The sequence below is a fragment of the Carettochelys insculpta genome, chromosome 5 (assembly GCF_033958435.1).
Source record: "Carettochelys insculpta isolate YL-2023 chromosome 5, ASM3395843v1, whole genome shotgun sequence".
NCBI classification, from domain to species: domain Eukaryota; kingdom Metazoa; phylum Chordata; order Testudines; family Carettochelyidae; genus Carettochelys; species Carettochelys insculpta.
Window position 1 is genome coordinate 40887494 of NC_134141.1, and position 22183 is coordinate 40909676.

A 22183-nucleotide genomic window follows, 5' to 3' on the forward strand; every position below is an offset into this window, starting at 1 on the left:
ACCTACCTTTATTCACTATATGAGTGAACTTCCCTGCTTATATGAGCAGGGTTGCTGGCCAGGGGAGGCGGGGAGACCTGCAGCCCTGTGGCTGGCTCAGATCAAGCCTTGGGGTCCCTGGCTTGGGGTGGGGAGACCTGCAGCTGGAGCCTACTCCCACATTTCCCACACACATGCAGCTGACAGCCCTCTGGCTGGGGGGAGAGAGAGAGAAGGCTCTTAGCCTGGTTCCCTCCCCTGCAGTGGGGGGAATGTGAAACTGACCAGCCATGAGCTGATCAGTTTCTCAGCCCTGCAAGCTATGGGGAGACTGGAACCAGCCTGCCCCTGGTTCTGAGCTCCTACCACTCTGGGAGCCAGGAAACTGACCAGCCCTGGTGGTTCCTGGCTCTAATCCCCTTGCAGGAAAATTTTGAGTTTTATGCAGGGGTTGCAGGAACAACACCTGGGTAATTCCAGGGTTTACTGTATTAGACCACCCACCCGCCCCGCAGCCCTCACCCTCAGCCAGGTTTTAACTGCCCCCCATGGTCCCAAACTGCCTCCAGCCTTAAACCCACCCAGCAGCCCCAAACCTCATCCAGACTTAGAGCCCCCCAGCAGCCCCAAGCTGCCCCCAGCTTTACATCCACCCAGCAGCCCCAAACTGCCCCCAGCATTAGACTTTCCCGGCAGCCCCAAACTTCCCCCAGTCTTAGATTCCCCCCCCCACGCATCCCTCAACAGCCCCAGTCTTACACTCCTCCTCCCGCAGCCTCTTCGCTGGGGCTGCTAAGCTGGGTGGCTCCCCCAGCCCTCCTGCTCCCAACAATTAACTCGTATTAAAGTTTAAGCACCTCCGCATAAGGTAATTGCTATCCCTAGTGATGGAGATAACTGCCATCTCCAGCCATTATTGCTATGGACAGATATCTGCCTGAGGCAGCAGTGTTAAGAAACTGCAAATGGCTTCTGTAACAGGCACGTGCAGCTGGAAACTGCCCAGCTGGTGACCTTTTACAAATCTAATGGGACCCATATTTGAGTCCCAGCCCATAGGTTGGGAATCCCTGCTCTACATACGTATGCTACCTTCTATTTCTGGTGCCAGACTCTTCAAATACATCAGAAAAGTACCTAAACTCATCTGGGTTACGTCAAGTTACAAGCCCTAAAAACAAATTGGAGACTTTTACGTGTATTTTAATGGGAATTTAGTGTCACTGTTAGGAGTTTTCACTTATGAGCAGAAATTTGGGGACCAATTGTGCTCATATAACGAGGGATGAGTGTACAAGCCTGGGTGAGGGTTCTTTCTGTATATTATCAAATTCCGTCATTGCTGGAATGATGTATGCATGATCTGCTTTCAATTTTTTGAATTCAGTCATTTTTCAAATGTATGTATTAGACCAATCTGACATCATGGGCTTGCAGCTATTGATGTTGATGTGATATATGAAGACTTTTTTGTAAAGCATTTGAACTGATATCACACAATGTCTTAAGAAACCAAAACCGTACGTAAGAGATGCATAATTTGGTCTTCTTGGCTGTCACTCAATAATGAGTAGGACATCTTCATGTCACCCTCCTATTTGTGAGTTGGTTGATGGCTAATCGGCAAGAGTTAGTGGAGCACCTTGGTCCATTACTTAGCTATCATTATATTTAGAAAGCTTCCTGTAATATGTAACCTAAATCTCCCTTGCTGCAGATTAAGCCCATGAGTTTTCACTGCAGTAAGCCCATTACTCCTTGTCCTACCTTCAGTGGACATGGAGACTTGATCATCATTGTCTTCATACCACCCTTTCCTTGTTTGAAGACTGAGTTGCCCCTCAGTTGTTCTTTTAACACTTAGTTGGCCCTTACTTAACCTTTCCTTGTAGGTTAGATGTTCTAAATCTTGTATCAGTTTTGTTGCTGGTTTCTGGACCCTCTCCAATGTGTCTTCATGTTTCCTAAAGTGTGGCACCGAGAATTGGAGATAGTATTCCCACTGAGGCATCCGCAGTCAAGCGGAGTGGGGCATCCACAGACAAGTTGCACTTTATTTCATGTTTTCCCGAGTACGCTTATTAATACCACAGAGTAATATTAGACTTTTTTTTGCAGCTACGTTGCATTGTTTACTCATGTTCAGTTTGTGATCCACTATAACACCCAGATTCTTTTAACCATACTACTGTGCACTGAGTTAGGCTTCATTCAGTTTTTCTTTCCTAAGTGTAACAATTTGCACTTGTCTTTATTGAATTTCATCTTGTTGATTTTTAGTCCAATTCTCCAATTTATTAAGGTCCATCAGAATTATAAGGTTGTTCTCCAAAGTGCTTGCAGTACCTCCCATGTTAATGTCATCCACAGGTTCATAAGCTTACTCTTCACTTAATAGTCCAAATTAATGAAAATATGGACTACAGCTTGGACTGCCCTTGTCTGTCACCTTGTCCAAGCTGGTCCTCTGCACCATCTTTTCCACTGGATGTTCAGCTGTTTCAATCCCTTTTCTTTCCTACTGTTTGTTGGCAGCTACAGTCTTGCCAGTGGCTCTGTTGCATGATGCTGACTCCTGTTTCCTCTCTGTAGTAACAGTTATTACAAAGTGTAAGTAGCCTCTCGACCCCATAGAGACCAATATAAGGTGTGTTGATGCACTCATTCTTTTGTCCCTAAGGTGAAAGTCTAGTCTTTTATCACTAGCCAAAGAAATTTAAAACCTGAGGGTTATGGCTACACTAGGGGGAAAACTTCAAAATGGCCATGCTAATGGCCAAATTGGAGAATAGTAATGAGGCACTGAAATGAATATTCAGCACCTCATTAGCATGCTGCCGGCCGCAGCACTTCGAAAGCTGATAGGAATAAGGAGATTTCAAGGTTTGCAGGATCCTTTCAAAAAGGACCCCCATGTAGACAAGCCATGTGCGAGTGAAGTGGCCGGCAGCATGCTAATGAGGAGCTGAATATTAATTTCAGCACTTCATTAGTATTCTCCGATTTGGCCATTAGCATGGCCATTTTGAAGTTTTCCCCTAGTGTAGACGTAGCCTAGCTAATATATGTTCTTATCGGTTAATCATAAAAGCAGCTAGGGTGGCTTCTTGTTTTCAGCTGCTTGGAAATGAAGAGCACAAGTGCCATAGGACTGGCCAGCTTGTTGCATAAGACTGACATATGTTTTGAAGACTGCAGGCTGGGAACCATTTTAGTACATTAAGGAATGTTTTGAGTTTTTTTTGTTTGTTTTTTTTTTAAAAAGCTACATTTAACATACTTTCCCGAAGATATGATCTGTACTGTTTACTGCATATTAGAATCAAAGCATCAAGTCCTTCTTTAAAAAGAAAACATTAAAAGCCTGAGAAAATATGACACTAATTAGGAGGAAGTTATACGTCATTGTGACAGAGTTCAAAACATCAGGCTTCCTTATTACATTTTGAGAAATCTGTACTCTCTGTGATATTCTTTTCTATATAACCATTAAATGTGTGGCAGAGAGAATGTTCTGGGAATACACATAGGATTGTGACTGTGCTTATCCAGATTTTACCTATTCGCCTATCAGAAGTTACTGCTGCAGTTCTCTCATGGTCTACAATTCTACAACAAGGTTAATTATGTTTTTGGTTTTTATCCTGCTACAGTCATGTGGTAAGATAACCTCAGTACTTTAAAAACAAAAATCTAGCTCTTTTATTGTTGCTTGAAAACATGAACCTTAAAGGCTCAAAACCCAGCAGACAATAAACAAAATAGAAAATAATAAATCCAAAAATACTGCTTTTCAAGTTAAATGAATTTCAGTTACTTGTGCTATTTGAACACGGCATTGAAAGGACTGCTCCTACCACTTGTTTTGAAGTAGGTTCCCTTCAGAGCTAAGACAGCGCTTGTCACTCCATGAGTCTTTCTTACAAAGAATCTAAGATCCTAATCTTGTGTAAAGATTGTAACATGACTCAAACCCACAGCAGTACTGCGGCAAATACACTGGTCCACGCAGGAAGGCAGGCAGGAAATCAGTTGCCACATTTTTAGAAATGTGTTCTGTCAGAATATAGAAGCAATGTTCAGCTAGTGATTACTCTGTTTTTTTATACGCTGTACTCTGCGGGCTAGAATGGAAAATCTTTTTGCGTTTGAACTCTGGCTTTTTGAAAAGTTACATGAATTGTCTTGAGGTGTTAATAGACATATCTGGTATTCCCTTTACACACACATTTACTACAGTTAAAAAAAAAAAGAAAAACCCACACTTGCATTCCCAATACTATTATCTTATTGGATTTCTAATCACTGATGTTTTGGAAGCCATCTTTTGCTAATGGATTGAAGGTCAAATATGTTTTACAGCTAATGGCAAAGATGATTACTCCAGCTTATTAGGATAAGCATTAACAAGAGATGTGGTCCCTGCTAAAAGAGTTAAATGTCAGATTTCAGACCTGCCCCAGAAAGTTCAGAGATTCAGACCTGGAGGTTTGCTTCACAAATCCTGCTAATGCAGACCTATTGGGGGAAAAAATAACTGCTTTACTTTGGGCCTTTAAAAATGTTTTGTTTAAATAGGTGGAGCCCTGTGTGAATACAAAATTTGTATCCACATTGACATCCATAGATATAAAGCAGATATCTACAATTTGCAGGGCTCTACAAATAAGTTAGGCTGATGGATAGCTTGTAAATAGGAAACTAAGAAATGAGCACTTTGCTATGAGAGAAGGGTTCACACCCAAGAACCAAGCATGCCCTTTCTGAGTTACTTTACCTTTCTTCTTTCTGCATTTTGTTCGTTGTCCCAAATGTCAGTTACCAATAACGGCAATTAATATTACATTGCTTGCTCAGCAATGCAATTTCCTTTAAGCTTTCCTTTCAAGGAAGTGAAACTACTTCACTGTAATTTTTGCACTTTGAGTTGCCAAAGTGAAATGGAGCAATTCAGACTGAGGAGAATGGTAGTTGAGAAGAAAATGCTTCTATGAGAGAACTTTAAATCTATATCAGATTCTGATGCTAAAGGAAGTATATTAGGTTAGGTGGATGACCATACCTGGAACAATGACTTTCGCTGCATCACCTCAGTAAAAGCTGTAATTCTACTTTGCAATGAACAGTAAGTAAAATTTTAACTTTCTCAAAGGAAGTATTGTCTTTAATTTGAAGATCATAGAAACAAAGAAATACATGTTCATAATGCAGTCCATGTGGATTTTAGAATAACTTTTTCTTTGAGAGCTGGTTCAAAACTTGTGGAATGATGACAAATGAAAGTTGATGTGCACTGTAACAGCAGTGAAGTAGATACATAGAAGGTGGTATGCGCAGCATTGCTTCAGCACTTTAGTAATGTATAGGACAGCCATTAAGAATCTGACATTTATATGAAAGTGAGAGCTCTTGTTTTGCTAATGCCATCATAATCGTATGTTTGAGGCTGTCTCCTCTGTATTTTTTAACAAGTCATATGTTGATTTATGATTTATAACTTTTACAAAAGCTCTCTGTGGGTAAACCATTAACGGCTGGTTTGTGGGGTAGGAGATTTTCAGGCAGATTTGAGGAGGTGTGCTAGTGGCAAATACTTTTGAGTTATACAGAAATATTATTTGTGATGTAGTTTAAAGCTAAGGCAAGGGTGGCTACAGCATCTGGACATATGTCCTTTTTAGCGTTTGCATAAATTCAAAGAGCAAAAAAATAATTTTTTTGGTTTTAATTTTTGCTCCTGAAGCATTTCAAAGGGTTTTTGTAAGTCGTCATAGTGCTTCTATCAAGGTAGAAGAATCTGTAGAAATACGTGGTCCATCAAAAGACATTGAGATTTGTGACTTTATCAAATAAGGCCAGCAATATTCCAGGTGTGGTGAGAGGGAGTTTGAGCATTTAGGGAATGTCGGGTATGTGGTTTTAATTATTTTAGTTATAGTAAAGTGACAATCAGAATTCGAAGAAAGCTAATCTGTTCATGAGAAAAATAGATCTCTACTATCCTGAGCACTGGTTAATGGGTTCTCATACTTGATTAGTTTTAAATATTTTGTTTTTATTTAAATAGTAACACAGATAAATTCTTACATTTTAAAAATGCAAATATTGTTGACAAATATTTTTAACTTTTCTGACTGGGTAGTTATGATCCTTAGCTGCTTCTCAGACCTATGTAGTTTAGAAAAGCCTGTTTGTCTTGTGAGTTTGATTATTGCTCCCAAAATAATTAACAATGAGTTCTTTGGTATTTCAGGATCCTCATCTGGTAAGAACTAGCTATTTTAAAAGGAGTCAAATGATCTAAGATTTTTAGTTAATTAATGTGCAGAATGTGGTCATTTTTTCATAAAGTGAGCCTCTTGGAAGCTTCCCAAATCCTCGAATGGGATCCTGTTTTGGGGTTTTCTAAGGTGCCATGAAGGAGGAAAGATAGTTTTATAGCTTAACTACTCCCCTTTGAACAAATACCCTTTATATGTGCTGGCAACTGTGTGTGAACATATATACACATGGCTAACAGGAAACTTTCTCTTCCAAATGTGTAGCTTTGCCCATGGACATCTGCAGAATCTATGCTTTCATCTTTAAAAAAATAAAATGAAATGAAATCCAGACGGGTGTTTTTGCAAAGAAAACCTTCCATGTGTGAAATGAATGTAAACAGATGAAGGGTTCTTTTCAGACGGTCTACAGGGGTCAGCACCTTGCAGCTCTGGAGCCAGATGAGGCTCTTTAAGGACTTCTCTGTGGCTCCCAATGCTATAATTGGAAAGTAATGAAACCTCTACTGATTATTTCTGAGATTTCGGTGAACATCTAAAAGCCCAACAATGAACAATTCAGACCTAAATAGCAAATGATATGTGATCTTGAAATGTTGGATAACTCCCCCTTTAATATGTGCAGTGCATTGTGGGATATGTATGTGCGCTGTTCTTCAGATAGGGGTTTCAAAAAGTATGGTCTGATGTTATTTATTAAGGACTATCTCCTATTCACATGCATTACGGCTTTGAATTGTTGAGGTTTTTTACTTGTTTCGGGGGGGGGAAAAAAAGCTCCTCTTCCTCTTTTGGTTGCCAGCCCCTTGTATAAAACTATAGGGGACTGCACCCAGAAACAGCTTCATGTCCCACCAAAATCTGTATTGTTTTGTTCTCGTGTTTATTCACTTTATCTCAACCTTTATGCTCATCCATTTGGTTGAGTTTCACTTAAATTTTTGTGTTCATTCAAATCCAAAACACTCAGTGAATGCAAACCTACACATCATACCAAGAACAACATAAACTCTGAAACAAACCTGCAGTTATCACACAATTATTGATGATTTATTTCATTACTTCTGAAGGCATATGGTATGCCCCCTGTAAAATGATATGGGCAGGAAAATACTCTTTAACACTGTCAGTAACTTGCCTCAGATGACCCAGTAATTGCATTCTGTGTTTTTTGTTTTGTTTTGCAGTGGCCACAGATGTCTTCAATTCCAAAAACTTGGCCATTCAGGCCCAGAAGAAGATCCTTGGCAAAATGGTATCCAAATCAATAGCAACTACCTTGATAGATGACACCAGCAGTGATGTTTTAGACGAGCTCTACAGAGTAACAAGAGAATACACTCAAAACAAGAAAGAAGCAGAAAAGATCATTAAAAATCTCATCAAAACAGTCATTAAATTGGCAATACTCTACAGGAATAACCAGTTTAATCAAGATGAAATAGCACTGATGGAGACATTTAAGAAGAAGGTTCATCAGCTGGCTAAAACCGTGGTTAGTTTCCATCAGGTGGATTATACCTTTGACAGGAATTTTTTGTCCAAATTGTTGAATGATTGTAGAGAGCTGCTTCATCAAATCATCCAGCGCCACCTAACTGCAAAATCACATGGACGTGTCAACAACGTGTTTGATCATTTCTCTGATTGTGAATTTTTGGCTGCCTTATACAATCCCTTTGGACCTTATAAGTCCCATTTGCAGAAACTCTGTGATGGTGTCAACAAAATGCTAGACGAGGGAAACATATAAGTACATTCAGGTTGACTGCTCACATAGTATTGCAGAGTATCACTGTTGATTTATGAAGGAATAAGGAACCATACACAAGTAGTCTTCTTTTAATGTAAGAGATGCTCCAGAAAAATCTTTCCCAAACTATTATGAGCTATCTGTTGCTATTCCCAATCAACCCGGAGTAAAGACTTCGAATGATAGTGCTTTAGTATGCTTTGCCCAAGGAAACAGCAACATAAAGGTTACGAAACAGAGCTGCTCAAATGCAGCAAGACTCTTGTGAAGTAGATGATAAAATGAAATTATAGGTAGTCATACAGTCCCGCGATGTAATTCTACATTTACAGTAATATTTATGAATTATCAAATGGCTATTTTTTGTATCAGACTAGCATGGTGATGGTACCTCCTATAATTTCCTTAATTCACATGTAAAAAAAGAATATATATTTTGACGCATTTATGTTCATAAGTGTTTTGTGTATATGTGTAGATTGCAGCTTCCTTGGGCTGCTTTTATGAGCAATGCAGTTGTACAGTCATATCCTTGAGGGTTTTGTGCAGCATTTGAACTGCGTTATTAATCTTCAGTCCGGTAATGAAAATCACTTTTGATTGAAAACCTACCAAGTGACCCTTACAGATTGAGTCTGGTGCCTGTTAAGTTTGATTATTTCAGGAACAGTAAACTACAATAATTCAGCCTGGCTTGGAAAATGCATTTTTCAGATTGAACAGTGTGTGGTAGAAGAAAAGCACTTGTTATATGTAATTCTGTTACGGAATTTTAAAACTCCCATGTGCAATTGAAAGGTAAAATGCAGTGTGTGAGCTGTGAACACTCATTAGTAAGTATGGGAGTCTGCTACTATACCCATCCTCTTCTGAAAACGAGGGATGTTGTGTGTCTGCACATTAGAATAATGTTTATGGCAATGTGAATTGAGATAAAATAAGCATATATGAAGGGTAAATAAATTCCACGTTGGTATGCTTTGCATATAGTGAGCTTATGTTGTTGGATTACAAGTAGTAGCAACTGTTTTAACAAATAGAGAAGTGGCATTTTACAATATCACAGCTTTAATCAAAGATTATCTAGTTCTTTTCACTGGTACAAAACTTGTGATTCCCAAACACTGTAAAAAACATATAAAGCTAAAACATTTCAAGTACCCAATCAATTTTTGTGGAGAGGCTTATAAAGAACCTTGCCATGTATTTAATTGCCATACTTTTTTGTTGTTTGATACGTCTTCTATTTTTGAGTAAACCAAAGAATGTTTGCACTACACACTTTGCATGTTTTTTTTGTTTGCCTGTTAGAAATTAGAAAAAGTAAACTTATGAAGCAAAGTGCAATCTGATATGTGCCTTCACCTATTTCCTTTCTAAAATGAAAGGATAGTTCAATCTTCATGCCTGTTCACTCACTGGACTCTTACTATGCCAAGACATTTCAGAGGGGTTGCTGTGTTTAGTCTGTTATGGCAAAAAGGATGAGTCCTGTGGCATCTTAAAGACGGACACATCTATTTGGGCGTAAGCTTTCATGGACTGGAATCCACTTTGTCAGATTCATGAAGTGAAAACTTCAGTGTGGCAGGGTGTATGTGCATGTATGTATGTGTATGTACGTACGCGCACGCACACAAAAAGATGGGTGTTTTACATGACTATGCAGAAGATGAAGAAGAGTTTCCAATGTGACTTTGTGACATGGACACATCGGTAAGAATATCAAATTATTTTAGACAGGCCACCAACATCCAGCAGATGGAGAAGTATTGAGATCACTACCAGCATAGACCAATTAGAATCTGATAAATCAATAATTCTCAGTTTCTAACAGCTGGGGAACTGCATTCTTTGAGGGTGTACAAGTCCAAAAATTACCATCTTCACATTACATTTTGCCCATCACCAGTGATTCAATGTCATGGGGAAACCCGAATGTGTGTTTGCAACGCCATGGTTTTCATATCTCCGCATTTGGCTGTTCTGGTGGGACAGAAGGGTGCTTCTCATTTCTTCCACTCCTCTGAGAGAAGGAAGGTTCCTGAAGGCAAGAGGTAGTATAGTTCTACATTGCAGATAGACTCCATATTGCACTACTAGTTCACTAAGTCGTCCACTGCTCCTGTGTAAAGTAGCATCAGGGAGTCAATATGAACTCCTTTTGAAAGGAAGCTATGATATAGCACTCTTTAGAACCAGGCATCTAAGTATGTACATTTGCAGTGTAAGCTTCCACATTTATGCTGCAACATTTTGGCTAGTGAAATTCTGTTTCCCCTGAGTATGAATTGCCATTTGTGCTTGTTAGTTTGAACAAATGTCCTAGATTTAGGCAACAAAAATGTAGTCAGAATTTATTAACCAGATTTCTGGAGGCAAAGTTCAGTAACCCACTGAATTATCGAGCCTTATACATACATCTAGGTTAAGCTGATTATAACACTAATTGTTTGGAGCTTGCTAGATATCAGAAATCAGACATACTAAGGCTAACGCATTTTTCTAGAGTGCAGCAAGAATAGTTGTCATCCAACATTTTTGTTTGGCTACAAAAAGTCAGTTTCGTGACAGGGATGGAGGAACCTTGGATCACAGATATTCAGATATGTCAGTAATGTGAAATGGTTCTTAAAGAGAGCTACATAATTCCATAGTTTTATTTTTCACTGTATAATATATAATTCTGTGTCTTTTAATCATCATAAATTTGAAATTAAATGGATTTTTAGTTTCTCTGCCAGGTAGAGAAGATCTTTTTGCCTATGAATAATTTTATTCCTACTCATTAAACATCATATCAATTTGTAAAGTATTTAAGTGTTACCTCAACTTAGCATTTTGTATCTCTCACTGTTTGAAAAATAAAGTTGAAGCTGTATTGACTTAAATTGTCAATAAAGATAATGCTCATTATTTGCTGAGGATACAATATGCACTAAACCCAAAGGTACTATCATATTATCTGAATCTGACGCAGTTCAACAAAGAGAAGTGTAGAGTCCTGCAGCTGGGATGGAAGAATCCCAAGCGTTGTTATAGGCTGGGGACTGACTGGCTAAGCAGCAGTACAGTGGAAAGCGACTAGGGATTATGGTGGATGAAAGGCTGGATATGAGTAAACAGTGTGCCTTTGTATCTAAGAAGGCTAATGACATATTGGAGTGCATTAGGAGGAGCTTTTCAAGCAGATAAGTTGTTATTCCCCACTATTTGGCACTGGTGAGGCCACATCTGGAGTATTGCATCCAGTTTTGGGGGCACCAGTATAGAAAGGATGTGGATGTGCTGGAGCAGGTTCAGTGGAGGGCAACAAAAATGATCAAGGGACTGGAGCACATGACCTATGAGGAGAGGCTGAGGGATTTGGGCTTTAGTTTACAGAAGAGAAGATTGAGGGTTGATTTAATAGCAGCCTTCAACTTCCTGAAGGGGAGCTCTAAAGAGGATGGAGAGAAACTGTATACAGGGGTGACAGACAACAGAACAAAGAGCAATGGTCTGAAGTTTCAGAAAGAGAGGAGTAGGTTGACTATTGGGAAAAAAACTACTTCACCAGGAAGGTGGTGAAGCACTGGAATGCACTGCCTGGAGAAGTGGTGGAATCTTCATCCCTTAAAGGTTTTTAAATCCCAGCTTGACGTGGTGCTGGCTAGGATGTCTTAGCTGTGGCTGACCCTGCTGGAAGCAGGGGGCTGGGCTCGATGACCTCCTGAGGTCCCTTCCACCCCTATGATTCTATGATCATTTTAATTGGAGAAAAATAGAACAAATTGCTAGTATAGGAAAATTCAGTTGCTCAGTTACCAACATTTGTGGATTTTACTAGGAATTTTTTAAAAAAGAGTTTTCAGTATTTTATTGGAAAGATGGGACAGGTGAGAGAGTATCTTTAATTTGTCTGATTTCTGTTAGTGGAAAGGACAGATTTTCAGGCTATCCAGAAGTTTTCCTCAGGTCTGGAGAGAGAAATCAGAGTGCCCAGCTAAATACAAAGGTGTGACAGATAAATGTAGGAAACTCATACGAGGCTGTGGGAGACCACTGAAAAACAAAGTGGGAAATTAAGTGTTAGCAATCAGTAGTGCATGTTACAAATTTTGTAATAAGCCATAAAATCAGTGTTTGTTACGCCTGTGGTATTTTTATCTGTTTTGCACACTTTTGTGTTCCATCATCTGAATGCATAATGTATTTATTCACTGTTTGGTTGATCGACCGCAGCAGTTGGTGTTTATCAAAATGCACGTGAACTGCGATGTGCTAGTTAAAACCACATGTTTTTTGTCGAAGGTGACAAGTGATAAATGAGGCCTTATGTATAATTATAGTGAAAGATTTAGCAAATGGTACTCATCTTCCTTGCATAAAGAAGGTACAGACAGGCGGTTGCTGCAGTTTCTGTTTGTATTGGATCAGCTTGTATCTACTCTTCAATATTTATCTGATGATGTTAACTACCTGTGTGTGTGTGTGTGTGTGTGTGCGCACGCATGCATACATGCATAGTCATGCAAAGAGAAAATCAAAAAAAGAAACAAATAACCAGCATGCATTTTTACCCCATAATTGTCATCTGTAATCAACTTAAACTCCATTAAGATTGTTCTACACTTAAAAGGTATAAAGATTGTTGACAACCTTGTTTCCTGCAGCTGCTGTCACCTCTTTTAGTGGACAACCAAATCAGGTCTGCTACAAGGAGTATTCCTCTCCTCTTCTAAAACTAAGAGGAAAGGGAAATAGGGGAATGAGCAGATCTGACTCCAATAAAAATCCTTTGGCATTTAAAACCCAACCTGAGGAAAAAAGATGTCTCCAGTCAGCCCTCAGTTGTCTTCCAGCATTTTGCTGCAACCAGCTTATGCCCCATTTCATAACATAGTTACCCAAAGGTGTACGGAACTCCACATGAGAGTACTAAACTGTAAGGGATAGGGAGACAAAGAGTCCGGAAGACCGTTCTTCTGGACTCCAAAACGCCGTTTAGAAGCGTGGCCCCGGTCTGGAGGCCCCTTCCCAAAAATTTTCAGGAAGAAGGGGCGACCCGAAGAAGGACTTCCTTCCGGAAGCTCCCCCGGGGCCACATTTCTACACAGCGTTTTGGAGTCCAGAAGAATGGTCTTTTGGACTCCAAATCACGTGACATAATGCTAATGAAGCAAGGGGAATTTGCATCTGCACCTCATTAGCATATTTTGGGCTGTGTATTACCATGCCACTTTCAAAGAAGGGGGTCTGTGTAGAAACAGGCAGGATGTGTCTGCACCTGCGTTCCTCTTCTGAAATAGGTATGCAAATGAGGTATAATTTTGCATATTTGGCAACTCATTTGCATATTCTAATTTCAAAAGCGCTTCTTTCGAAAGAAAAAAGCCAGTGTCAAAAGTAAACCCCATCTTTGAAAGAATCCTTTTTCCCATTAAATAAAGAGAGAAAATTGCCATTTGAGTTTTGGAGAAAGTAACAGAATTAGGGAGAACACATTTACTTTATTCACTTACTGTAAAAGAAACAATGTCAAATATTTGTTTCCTGTTTGTGTCTGATGGGATGATCTATCTTGATACACCTGCTAATAGTTCTGAATATAACCTGTATCCACATATTAATATATTTGGCATTAACCATTAACTTTACCTGTATATTTGTGACCTTTTACAAAGAACTCATATTTGTATAAATTTTCATAGTAATATTTAGAGAGATCAGTATACTTTCACAGTTAAGAGAAAAACATTTGTGTGGTGCTCTTAGCCATGAAAGTGGATTACACTATTTTATCCACAAAATTTTCATGTGCTCTAATTTGCCTGCTTTACCAGTAAACACAGCTGCTTTTGGTCCATCCTGGGAAGGAGGAAAATACATTTCTATAACAAAAAAAAAAAAAAAAGCATCCATTGTAGCTGCTACCTGGAGAGTTCATTGCAGGTACAGAGCTGTTGACATCTACAGATGCTTGAAGAAAAAGTCTGTTCCATTGCTTTCTTTAAGAATCTCTTCTTTTCTCTAATGCACTAAACTATAATAAATTAACATATTTTATTTATGCTAATGTAACTGCACAACAGAAGAAATTGTATTGCAGGCTCTATAAATATCCAAAGTAACCAAAACATTGCACAAATCATTCTTACATGATTTATTTTCCTCCTAAGTAGACTATAGGAATAGTATTTCCTTACAAACAGTATATTAGGAGGAGCTAAATCACTTACTATAACAATATGTTCCTACCACAAAGCAAAATTTCCTACTGTCTAATGACCACAAAGTGCCATGATGATCTTGCCACTCTTAGTACTTCAAGGTTTAATCAGAGCTTCTGTTTCTGTTTTTAAAACTAGTATTTATTATTAAAACATTAAGGATAAAGGTCAGCTGTTTGAGTGTCCATGATTCTACCATACTAATTATTTTTCAGATGAAAATATTCATTTGAATGTTTTTTCATAATTTATGAATATTTGTGAATTCAGATTTACTCAGCTGTGTGTATGAAATTGATAAGTCATGTGGAACAAAATGGTGATACGTGTCTGAAGCAAATCCTAAATTAATATAAGTTTCCAAATAAACATCTATTTGCTAAGAAGAAAACCTTCAGGAACTGATTGAGAGAGCGCGCTCTGTGCACAAACAGCTTTTAAAGAGAGCGGGTAGGTTTCTGATCATTTTGCCATTGTATCGGGTGGAGGGTGCCATTGGGTGCAGGTGGCATTTCCCCAAAATAGATGAATAGGGTCTTTTCAAGAATACTCAGGGAAAGAGTGGTGCATGTGTATGTGCAACAATCCTATCTCCCTTTCTGACCAGCTGCACCAGGCTGCCTATTCCACTCTGAGAATGGCAGCATAGTATTCATTTTTCAGATCAAAATGGTGTTGGAAAAGGCTTGGGGGTTTTCTGGGCAATGTGCTCTCCCTTCATTTGGAGATGTTGTTTCACTCTTTGTGCTATCCTTCGATCCTGAGGAGACAGAATACATTGGCTGTTGCTGGTACAAGTGCTAATGTCAGCTGTATAAATTCACCTAGTCTACATTGCCTTTCCCCAGTGCAGCACGGGCATTGCATGTTGTTGATGCTTTTGTTCTGTGCCTGTAATATCTTCTCTTTATTTCACTGGTAAGATACTGTTCTGTGAGCAGTCCAGATCTCCAGCCACACACCATCCATTGGACTCCCCAGCAGCTTGCTACAGGTGAGTGTCTAACTTTAAGGAAGAAAGTATGGCTGGCTCACCCAAAGATCTTGATGAATGGTCAGCCACCTGAGGAAGCATGATCTCACCAGTGGAACTAGAATGGATCTCTTTATTCAAGTTAAAAGCCATCGCTGGGACATAGCATTTTCTCTTAAAGGTCTGAATTTGCCCTAAAGGCAGGTATGTTGCAGTGTCTAAAGGAAACCTGAGACTGAGTAGATAAAAGGAGGATCAATTGGGGGAGACTAGTACATTTCAGGGGAAAAGGGCACGTGCTGTGACCAAGCCCTGCTATTTCCTAAGGGTGCTGTGACATGCTGAGGGTGATTGGGCTCATCTGTTGGCTATAGGTACAGACATGTTTCTCACTGATGTAATACTTCAGTTGAAGCAATTTCTAATTACATGGAATGGAGAGGGCCGTGTTCAAGCTTGTGATATGATTCTCATTCTCTGTGGAAGGAATCCTCTGCATATCAGGACCACAGTTTATCCCAAAGACAGTACTGGTTTGAGACTAAGAATAAATGTGCAGCGACAATGAGGGGACAGCTCATTCCAATGTTCTAATTCCAAAGTTCTAACCGAAAGCAGTTTTGTTTGCCTTTGATTGGCCTGTGAGGGGAAATCAGCCCAGGGCTCTTTTCTGTTTTGGAGCTCCTTGTAGCCTTAGTTTTGAGGAGGTAACTGTGTTCAATTCGGGTTGACAGCCAGGAGTTGCGCTCAGATTTTTAATTTTCCATTTATTTAGGTTGCAGCTGTTAGTTTAAGCCACACCTTGTGGAGAGGTTTTACTTTCCATAGCCTGGTTTCCATACCAATACATAGTATGTTCTGTGGAAATCCTTCTAATGCTTATTTTTGAATCCATTTATTTCTTATTTTGTTATCTGTATATAGTTACTTCTTTTGCCTTTGGTGGCTACAAGGAGGCAAATTAATGGATTTTTATGAAGGAAAAGTGTGGGTGGGGGGGGAAAAATGGATGCAGTGGACTAGCTGTGTTCTGAGAACAGCAGAACCACCATTTCCTCCTTCCACATTCCTCCCTTTTCTCCGTGGGATATATTTTCAAAATGGAAAAGGAGATGCACAGAGAGTTTCTGCTTAACAGGTTTGTTCTCCTAATGTATTATAACATGTCAGCTCAGCAGTTCATTAAGCTCCAGATGTGACCTTAGGTTGAGTTTATGGTAAACAGTGGCTCCCTCACATAACAGAATTGTGTGTTACCACGGTGCTCTGCTGGTGCCCCCAGGATGACTTTTTCAGTTAATGGACTGGTATGTGCAACTAATGCCAAACCTCACTTTTCTTGCCAAAGAGGAGATTAGCGAGAACTCCTGTGACTGTAGGTTGGTGCTAAATGTCCAAGTGCTTTCGCAATCTGCTCAAATGTGTACCCCTGGCGTGTTGCACAATATGCTGTCTCTTGCCATTAAATTCAGGAAGCTGTTTTTCAGGTTCTCATGACAACAAATGGGGGCAAAAAGCTGGCAAAAGCCCCCCACTCATTGACCACAACAGAAGTTTTTTAAAGAAAAAAAACCCCAGGGGGAATAATACTGAAGTAATCTACTATTCTTGCCTCTTTGAAAGGAAGGGTTGTCATCACCAAGGATGTAGCATTATATAGCTGAGATATTCTCTGGTGGTGGTGATTTAAACAACGATAGTAAACTCATAGAATCACAGGGCTGGAAGGGACCTCAGGAGGTCATCTAGTCCAGCCCCCTGCTTCAAGCAGGATCAACCCCCACTAAGTCATCCCAGCCAGGACCTTGTCCAGCCAGGACCTAAAAACCTCAAGGGATGGAGAATCCACCACCTCTCTAGGCAATGCATTCCAATGCTTCACAACCCACCTGGTGAAGTAGTTTTTCCTTTTATCTAACCTACACCTCTCCCTCTTCAACTTCAGACCATTACTCCTCGTTCTGCCATCTGACACCACTGAGAACAGTTTCTCACCCTCCTTTTTAGAGCTCCCCTTCAGGAAGTTGAAGGCTGCTATTAAATCACTCTAAGTCTTCTCTTCTGTAAACTAAACAAGCCCAAATCCCTCAGCCTATCCTCATAGGTCTTGTACTCCAGACCCTTAATCATTTTTGTTGCCCTTCGCTGAACCTGCTCCAGCAAATCCACATCCTTTTTATACTGGGGGCCCCAAAACTGGACACAGCATTCCAGATGTGGCCTCACCAGTGCCGAATAAAGAGGAATAACTACTTCTCTAGATCTGCTCGAAATGCTCCTCCTAATGCACCCTAGTATGCCGTTAGCCTTCTTGGCTACAAGGGCACACTGTTTACTCATATCCAGCCTTTCATCCACCTTAACCCCTAGGTCCCTTTCCATCATACTGCTGCTGAGCCCGTCGGTCCCCAGCCTGTAACAATGCTTGGGATTCTTATGCCCCAGGTGCAGGACTCTACACTTATTGAACTGCATCAGATTTCTTTTGGCCCAGTCCACCAATTTATCCAGGTCCCTCTGGATTCTCTCTCTACCCTCCAAGGAATCTACCTCTCCCCATAGAGGGTGCAATCCAGTCCCTCATCCAGGTCATTAAAAAAAGAGGTTGAATAACACTGGCCCCAGAACTGAGCCTTGTGGCACTCCGCTTGAAACAGACCACCATCCAGATATTGAGCCATTGACCACTACCCGTTGGGCCCGACCATCAAGCCAGCTTTCTATCCATCTTATAGTCCAAGGATCCAATCCATGTTTCCTTAACTTATGGACAAGAACGTTGTGGGAGACCCTCTCAAAAGCCTTGCTGAAGTCAAGGTATATCACATCCACTGACTTCCCCATGTCCACAGAGCTTATCTCGTCATAGAAGCTGATCAGATTGGTCAGGCAGGACTTGCTCCTGGTGAATCCATGTTGGCTACTTTTGATCACTTTCCCCTCTTCCAAGTGCTCCAAAATGTATTACTTGAGGATTCCCTCCATTATTTTCCCAGGGATTGACGTGAGGCTGATGGGTCTATAGTCCTCTGGATTGTCCTTGTTTCCTTTTTTAAAGATGGGCACTACGTTTGCCTTCTTCCAGTCATCTGGTATCTTCCCGATCTCCAAGAGTCTTCAAGGATAATGGCCAAAGGTTCAGCAATGACCTCTGCCAATTTCCTCAGTACCCTGGGGTGCATTAAATCGAGACCCATGAACTTGTGCACATCTAGTTTTTCTAGATAGCTCAGAACTTGTTCCTTCCCCACAGATGGCTGCCCCCCACCTTCCCATACTGCATTGTCTAGAACAAAAAGCAGTCAAGTAGCACTTTAAAGACTAGCAAAATAGTTTATTAGGTGAGCTTTCGTGGGACAGACCCACTTCTTCAGACCATAGCCAGACCAGAACAGACTCAATATTTAAGAGACAGAGAACCAAAAACAGTAAGCAAGGAGGACAAATCACCTAATAAACTATTTTGCTAGTCTTTAAAGTGCTACTTGACTGCTTTTTGTTTTGATAGTGTATAGACTAGCATGGCTTCTTCTCTCTTACTATGCATTGTCTAGGACCATCATTTGGAAGTTGACTTTGTTCGTGAAGAGTGAGGCAAAAAAAGCTTTGAGTACTTCAGCTTTTCCTGCATCATCTGTCACTAGGTTACCTCCCTCAGCCAGTAATGGCCCCAATACGTTCTCTGATAACCTGTTTATTGTTTACATGCCTGTAGAAACCCTTCTTGTTACTCTTCATATCCCTTGCCAGCTGCAGTTCCAATTGTGCTTTCACTTTTCTGATTACTGCCCAGCATTGTCCAGCTGTATATTTATACTCCTCCTTAGTCAGCTGTCCACGTGTCCATTTCTTGTATGCATCCTTTTTGAATTTAAGCTAAGGATTTTCCTGTTAGGCCAAGCTGGTTGCTTACCATGTTTGCATTTCTTACTATGCAGCGGGATTGTTTGTTCCTGTGCCTTCAGTAAGACTTCTTTAAAATACTGCCAGTTCTCTTCAACTCTTTTTGCCTTCATCTTCGTTTCCCAAGGGATCCTGCTCATCCGTTCTCTCAGGGAGTCAAAGTCTGCTCTTCTGAAATCAAGGGTCTGTATGTTACTGCTCACCTTTCTTTCTTTTGTCCAGATCATGAAATATACGATCTCATGGTCGCTGCAGCCCAGGTTCCCTCCCACTTCTTTTTCTTTTATTAGTTTCTCCTGGTTTGTGAGCAGCAGGTCAGGTTGCGCATGACCCCGGTCGGTTCCTTCAGCACTTGTACCAAGAAGTTATCCCCAACATTCTCCAAAAACTTCCTGGATTGTCTGTGTGCTGATGTATTGGTCTCCCAACAAATGTCCAGATGATTAAAGTCTCCCATGAGAACCAGGGCCTGTGATCTGGAAGCTTCACTTAGCCTCATCTATCTCATCTCCCTGATCTGTCGGTCTATGACAGACACCAACTACAACATCACCTCTCTTACTTCCACCTCTAAGCTTAACCCAAAGACACTCTACTGGATTTTCTCTTTCCTCATACTGGAGCTCTGAGCAATCATACTGCTCCCTCACATAGAGTGCAACTCCTCCTCCTTTTCTCCCCTGTCTGTCCTTCCTAAACCATTTATAACCTTCCATGACCGCGTTCCAGTTATGCAAATCGTCCCACCAAGTCTCTGTTATTCCAACCACCTCATACTTGTTTGACTGTGCCAGGGCCTCTAATTCTTCCTGTTTGTTCCCTTGGCTTCTGGCATTAGTGTACAAGCATCTTACAGAAGGGGCCGATTGCCCCACTTCTTCCTCTTCACCCAGGAAACCCACTTGATTGTTCCCTCTTCCTTCCCCACTTACCTCAGGGCTTGTGTCACCTTCCCCTGACAAACCTAGTTTAAAGCCCTCCTCACTAGGTTTGCAAGCCTGCCCTCAAAGATCTCTTTCCTCTTTTAGTGAGGTGGATCCCATCTCTTCTCAGCAATCCCTGTTCACGAAACAGAATCCCATGGTCAAAGAAACCAAATCCTTCCCTGCTTCACCACCTACACAACCACGCATTTACCTCTGTGATTCGACGATCCCTCCGCGGACCCCTTCCTTCCACAGGGAGGATATATGAGAAGACCACTTGTGCTCCGCAGTCCTTGATCTTCCTTCTTAGGGTTACATAATCTGCCGTGATCTCGTCAAAGTTGTTCTTGGCTGTATCATTGGTTCCTACATGAAGAAGTAGGAAGGGTTAATAGTCTACAGGTTTAAGAATTTTTGGCAGCGACTCTGTAATATCCCGAATACTAGCTCCAGGCAAGCAGCAAACTTGCCAGGATTCTAGGTCTGGGGGGCAGATGGATGACACCGTCCCTCTTAGGAGGGAGTCTCCAACCACAAGCACTCATCTTTTTCTCTTCGGGCTGGTGGTCATAGAACTCCCATCCCTAGGACTGCGCATCCCATGCTTTCTAAACTGCGGGGACTCTTTCAGATACCTCCTAGGGATTCTATCAGCCCCAATTATCTCCGCCGTATCACCTGTGGAGAGATGCTGAAAGTGGTTACTTAACGCCACTGGAATTGGAGAGACTTGAACTGGTTTTCTCCTCCTGGAAGTAACATGCTTCCAGTTCTCCTCCTTGTTTTGGGTAGCCTGCTGTTCCTGCAGTATTATCTGTTGCCTTCTATCAAGAAAGTCTTCACCCTCTCTGATGGACCTGAGGGTTGATATTTGTGCCTCACGTCCTTTAACCTTCTCTTCTAAAATGGCTACCAGCTTGCACTTGGTACATAGAAAATCCTTTCTGTCTTTCGGAAGGAAGACAAACATGGCACATGACATGCAGGTCACACCACCAGACCTCTTACCAGCCATATCACTCTCCATTTTTTCCCTTTAGAGAGATCCCTTATTTGTTTCTAGTGCTACTCTGAAGGGCACAAAAGAAATACCGTATAAGAAAGGTAAAAACAGGTATTGGGCTCCTCCTGAAGGCCAACTCCCTGTTAGCTGCTCCTGTTCGCTGGGCCTGCCTTCTTATAGAGCTGCTAGCTGGTTAGGTCTGGCTCAAAGCCTTTGCCTCCAATCTAATCAGCCCTTGAAGGCACACCTGGAATGAAGCTCTCCCAATTCACACCTTGCAAACTTGCCAAACATGCTTTTCAACTGCCCCTCTCTGCAAAACAGATGCTCAGGCACACAGGCAGCTATGCAAACTGCCCCTCACTGCAAAATGAAACAAATGCACAGACACCACAAACAGAAATTCAACCCACCAGCTCACAACGCAGCCCCCCAAATGCCACACTCACCTGAGCTCCTCTGGGATGCTTTCCCAGGCAAACTTCCTGTTAGCTGCTCCTGTTCACTGCTCCACTGTTCATCTCCAGTGGGTGGAGGAATCTTTAAGAGGGGTGCTGGAACAATTTCTCAAGGAGGCCTGCTTGTTTTCACTGAACCAAAGGGCAAACCCTGTATATAATAGAAACCACTTCAAGCTGCAGCACCCTGAATCCCAGCACCTACGGTCTTAAAACCCTTTTCTGAGTGATGGCTCCTATGCATGGGTACTTGTGTGCTTTAGGGCTCCAGCTCCATCTAGGCCCCACCTCCTGGAGAGCTTGGGACTGCACAGAGTAAGTCCCTCCCTACCTATTTTCATTGGCCTCCAGCAGGGGTGGGACTCCACGGGCCTGGCTGGGGCTAAGGGCATTGTACACAAGTGAGCAGAGAGAGCCAGGCTGGGGCCAGATCAGGGTGGGATAACTAGAGGCTGGGAGTGCAGTGCTCAGGGTATAGAGACAGGCACAGGGCTTTTGTGGGGTGGGGGATAGTGGGCACTGGGGATGGCCAGAAGGGAGGCAGGCTGGAAAGGAAAAGAGCAGTGCACGGCTTTGTTGTCTGGCTCAGTGAGCTAGAAGCAAATGAATGTGCTAAACCCTCCTGGGATCAGGCTGGTGCCCCTGCAGGAGAGCAGCTGTTCTGAGCTGCCCCCACAGTGCACCTACACCTTTTG

At 41.4% G+C, this 22183-nt stretch overlaps 1 protein-coding gene and 1 long non-coding RNA gene across 7 annotated transcripts in view; one reads left to right on the forward strand and one right to left on the reverse strand.

Annotated features, from left to right (window-relative positions):
* TNFAIP8 (TNF alpha induced protein 8) overlaps window positions 1-9043 on the forward strand; it is an 80031-nt gene extending 70988 nt beyond the window's left edge. For 4 of the 6 annotated variants that reach the window (XM_074994125.1, XM_074994123.1, XM_074994122.1 and 1 more), the window contains one exon: window positions 7448-9043. In XM_074994125.1, coding sequence (XP_074850226.1) covers window positions 7448-8013 — 566 coding nt within the window. In that variant the 3' untranslated portion in view covers window positions 8014-9043. Of the gene's footprint in view, window positions 1-4729; window positions 5105-6524; window positions 6752-7447 lie in introns of those variants that run through there. The other 2 variants (XM_074994126.1, XM_074994124.1) reach the window with 2 other exon arrangements.
* A 3682-nt stretch (window positions 9044-12725) lies between these two features.
* On the reverse strand, window positions 12726-21631 carry LOC142013073 (uncharacterized). The gene is made up of 3 exons (XR_012645535.1): window positions 21480-21631; window positions 20239-20393; window positions 12726-12739 (listed from the first exon to the last, which is right to left on the reverse strand). It is a non-coding gene; the product is annotated as an uncharacterized LOC142013073 (long non-coding RNA).
* Between the last annotated feature and the right edge of the window lie 552 nt (window positions 21632-22183).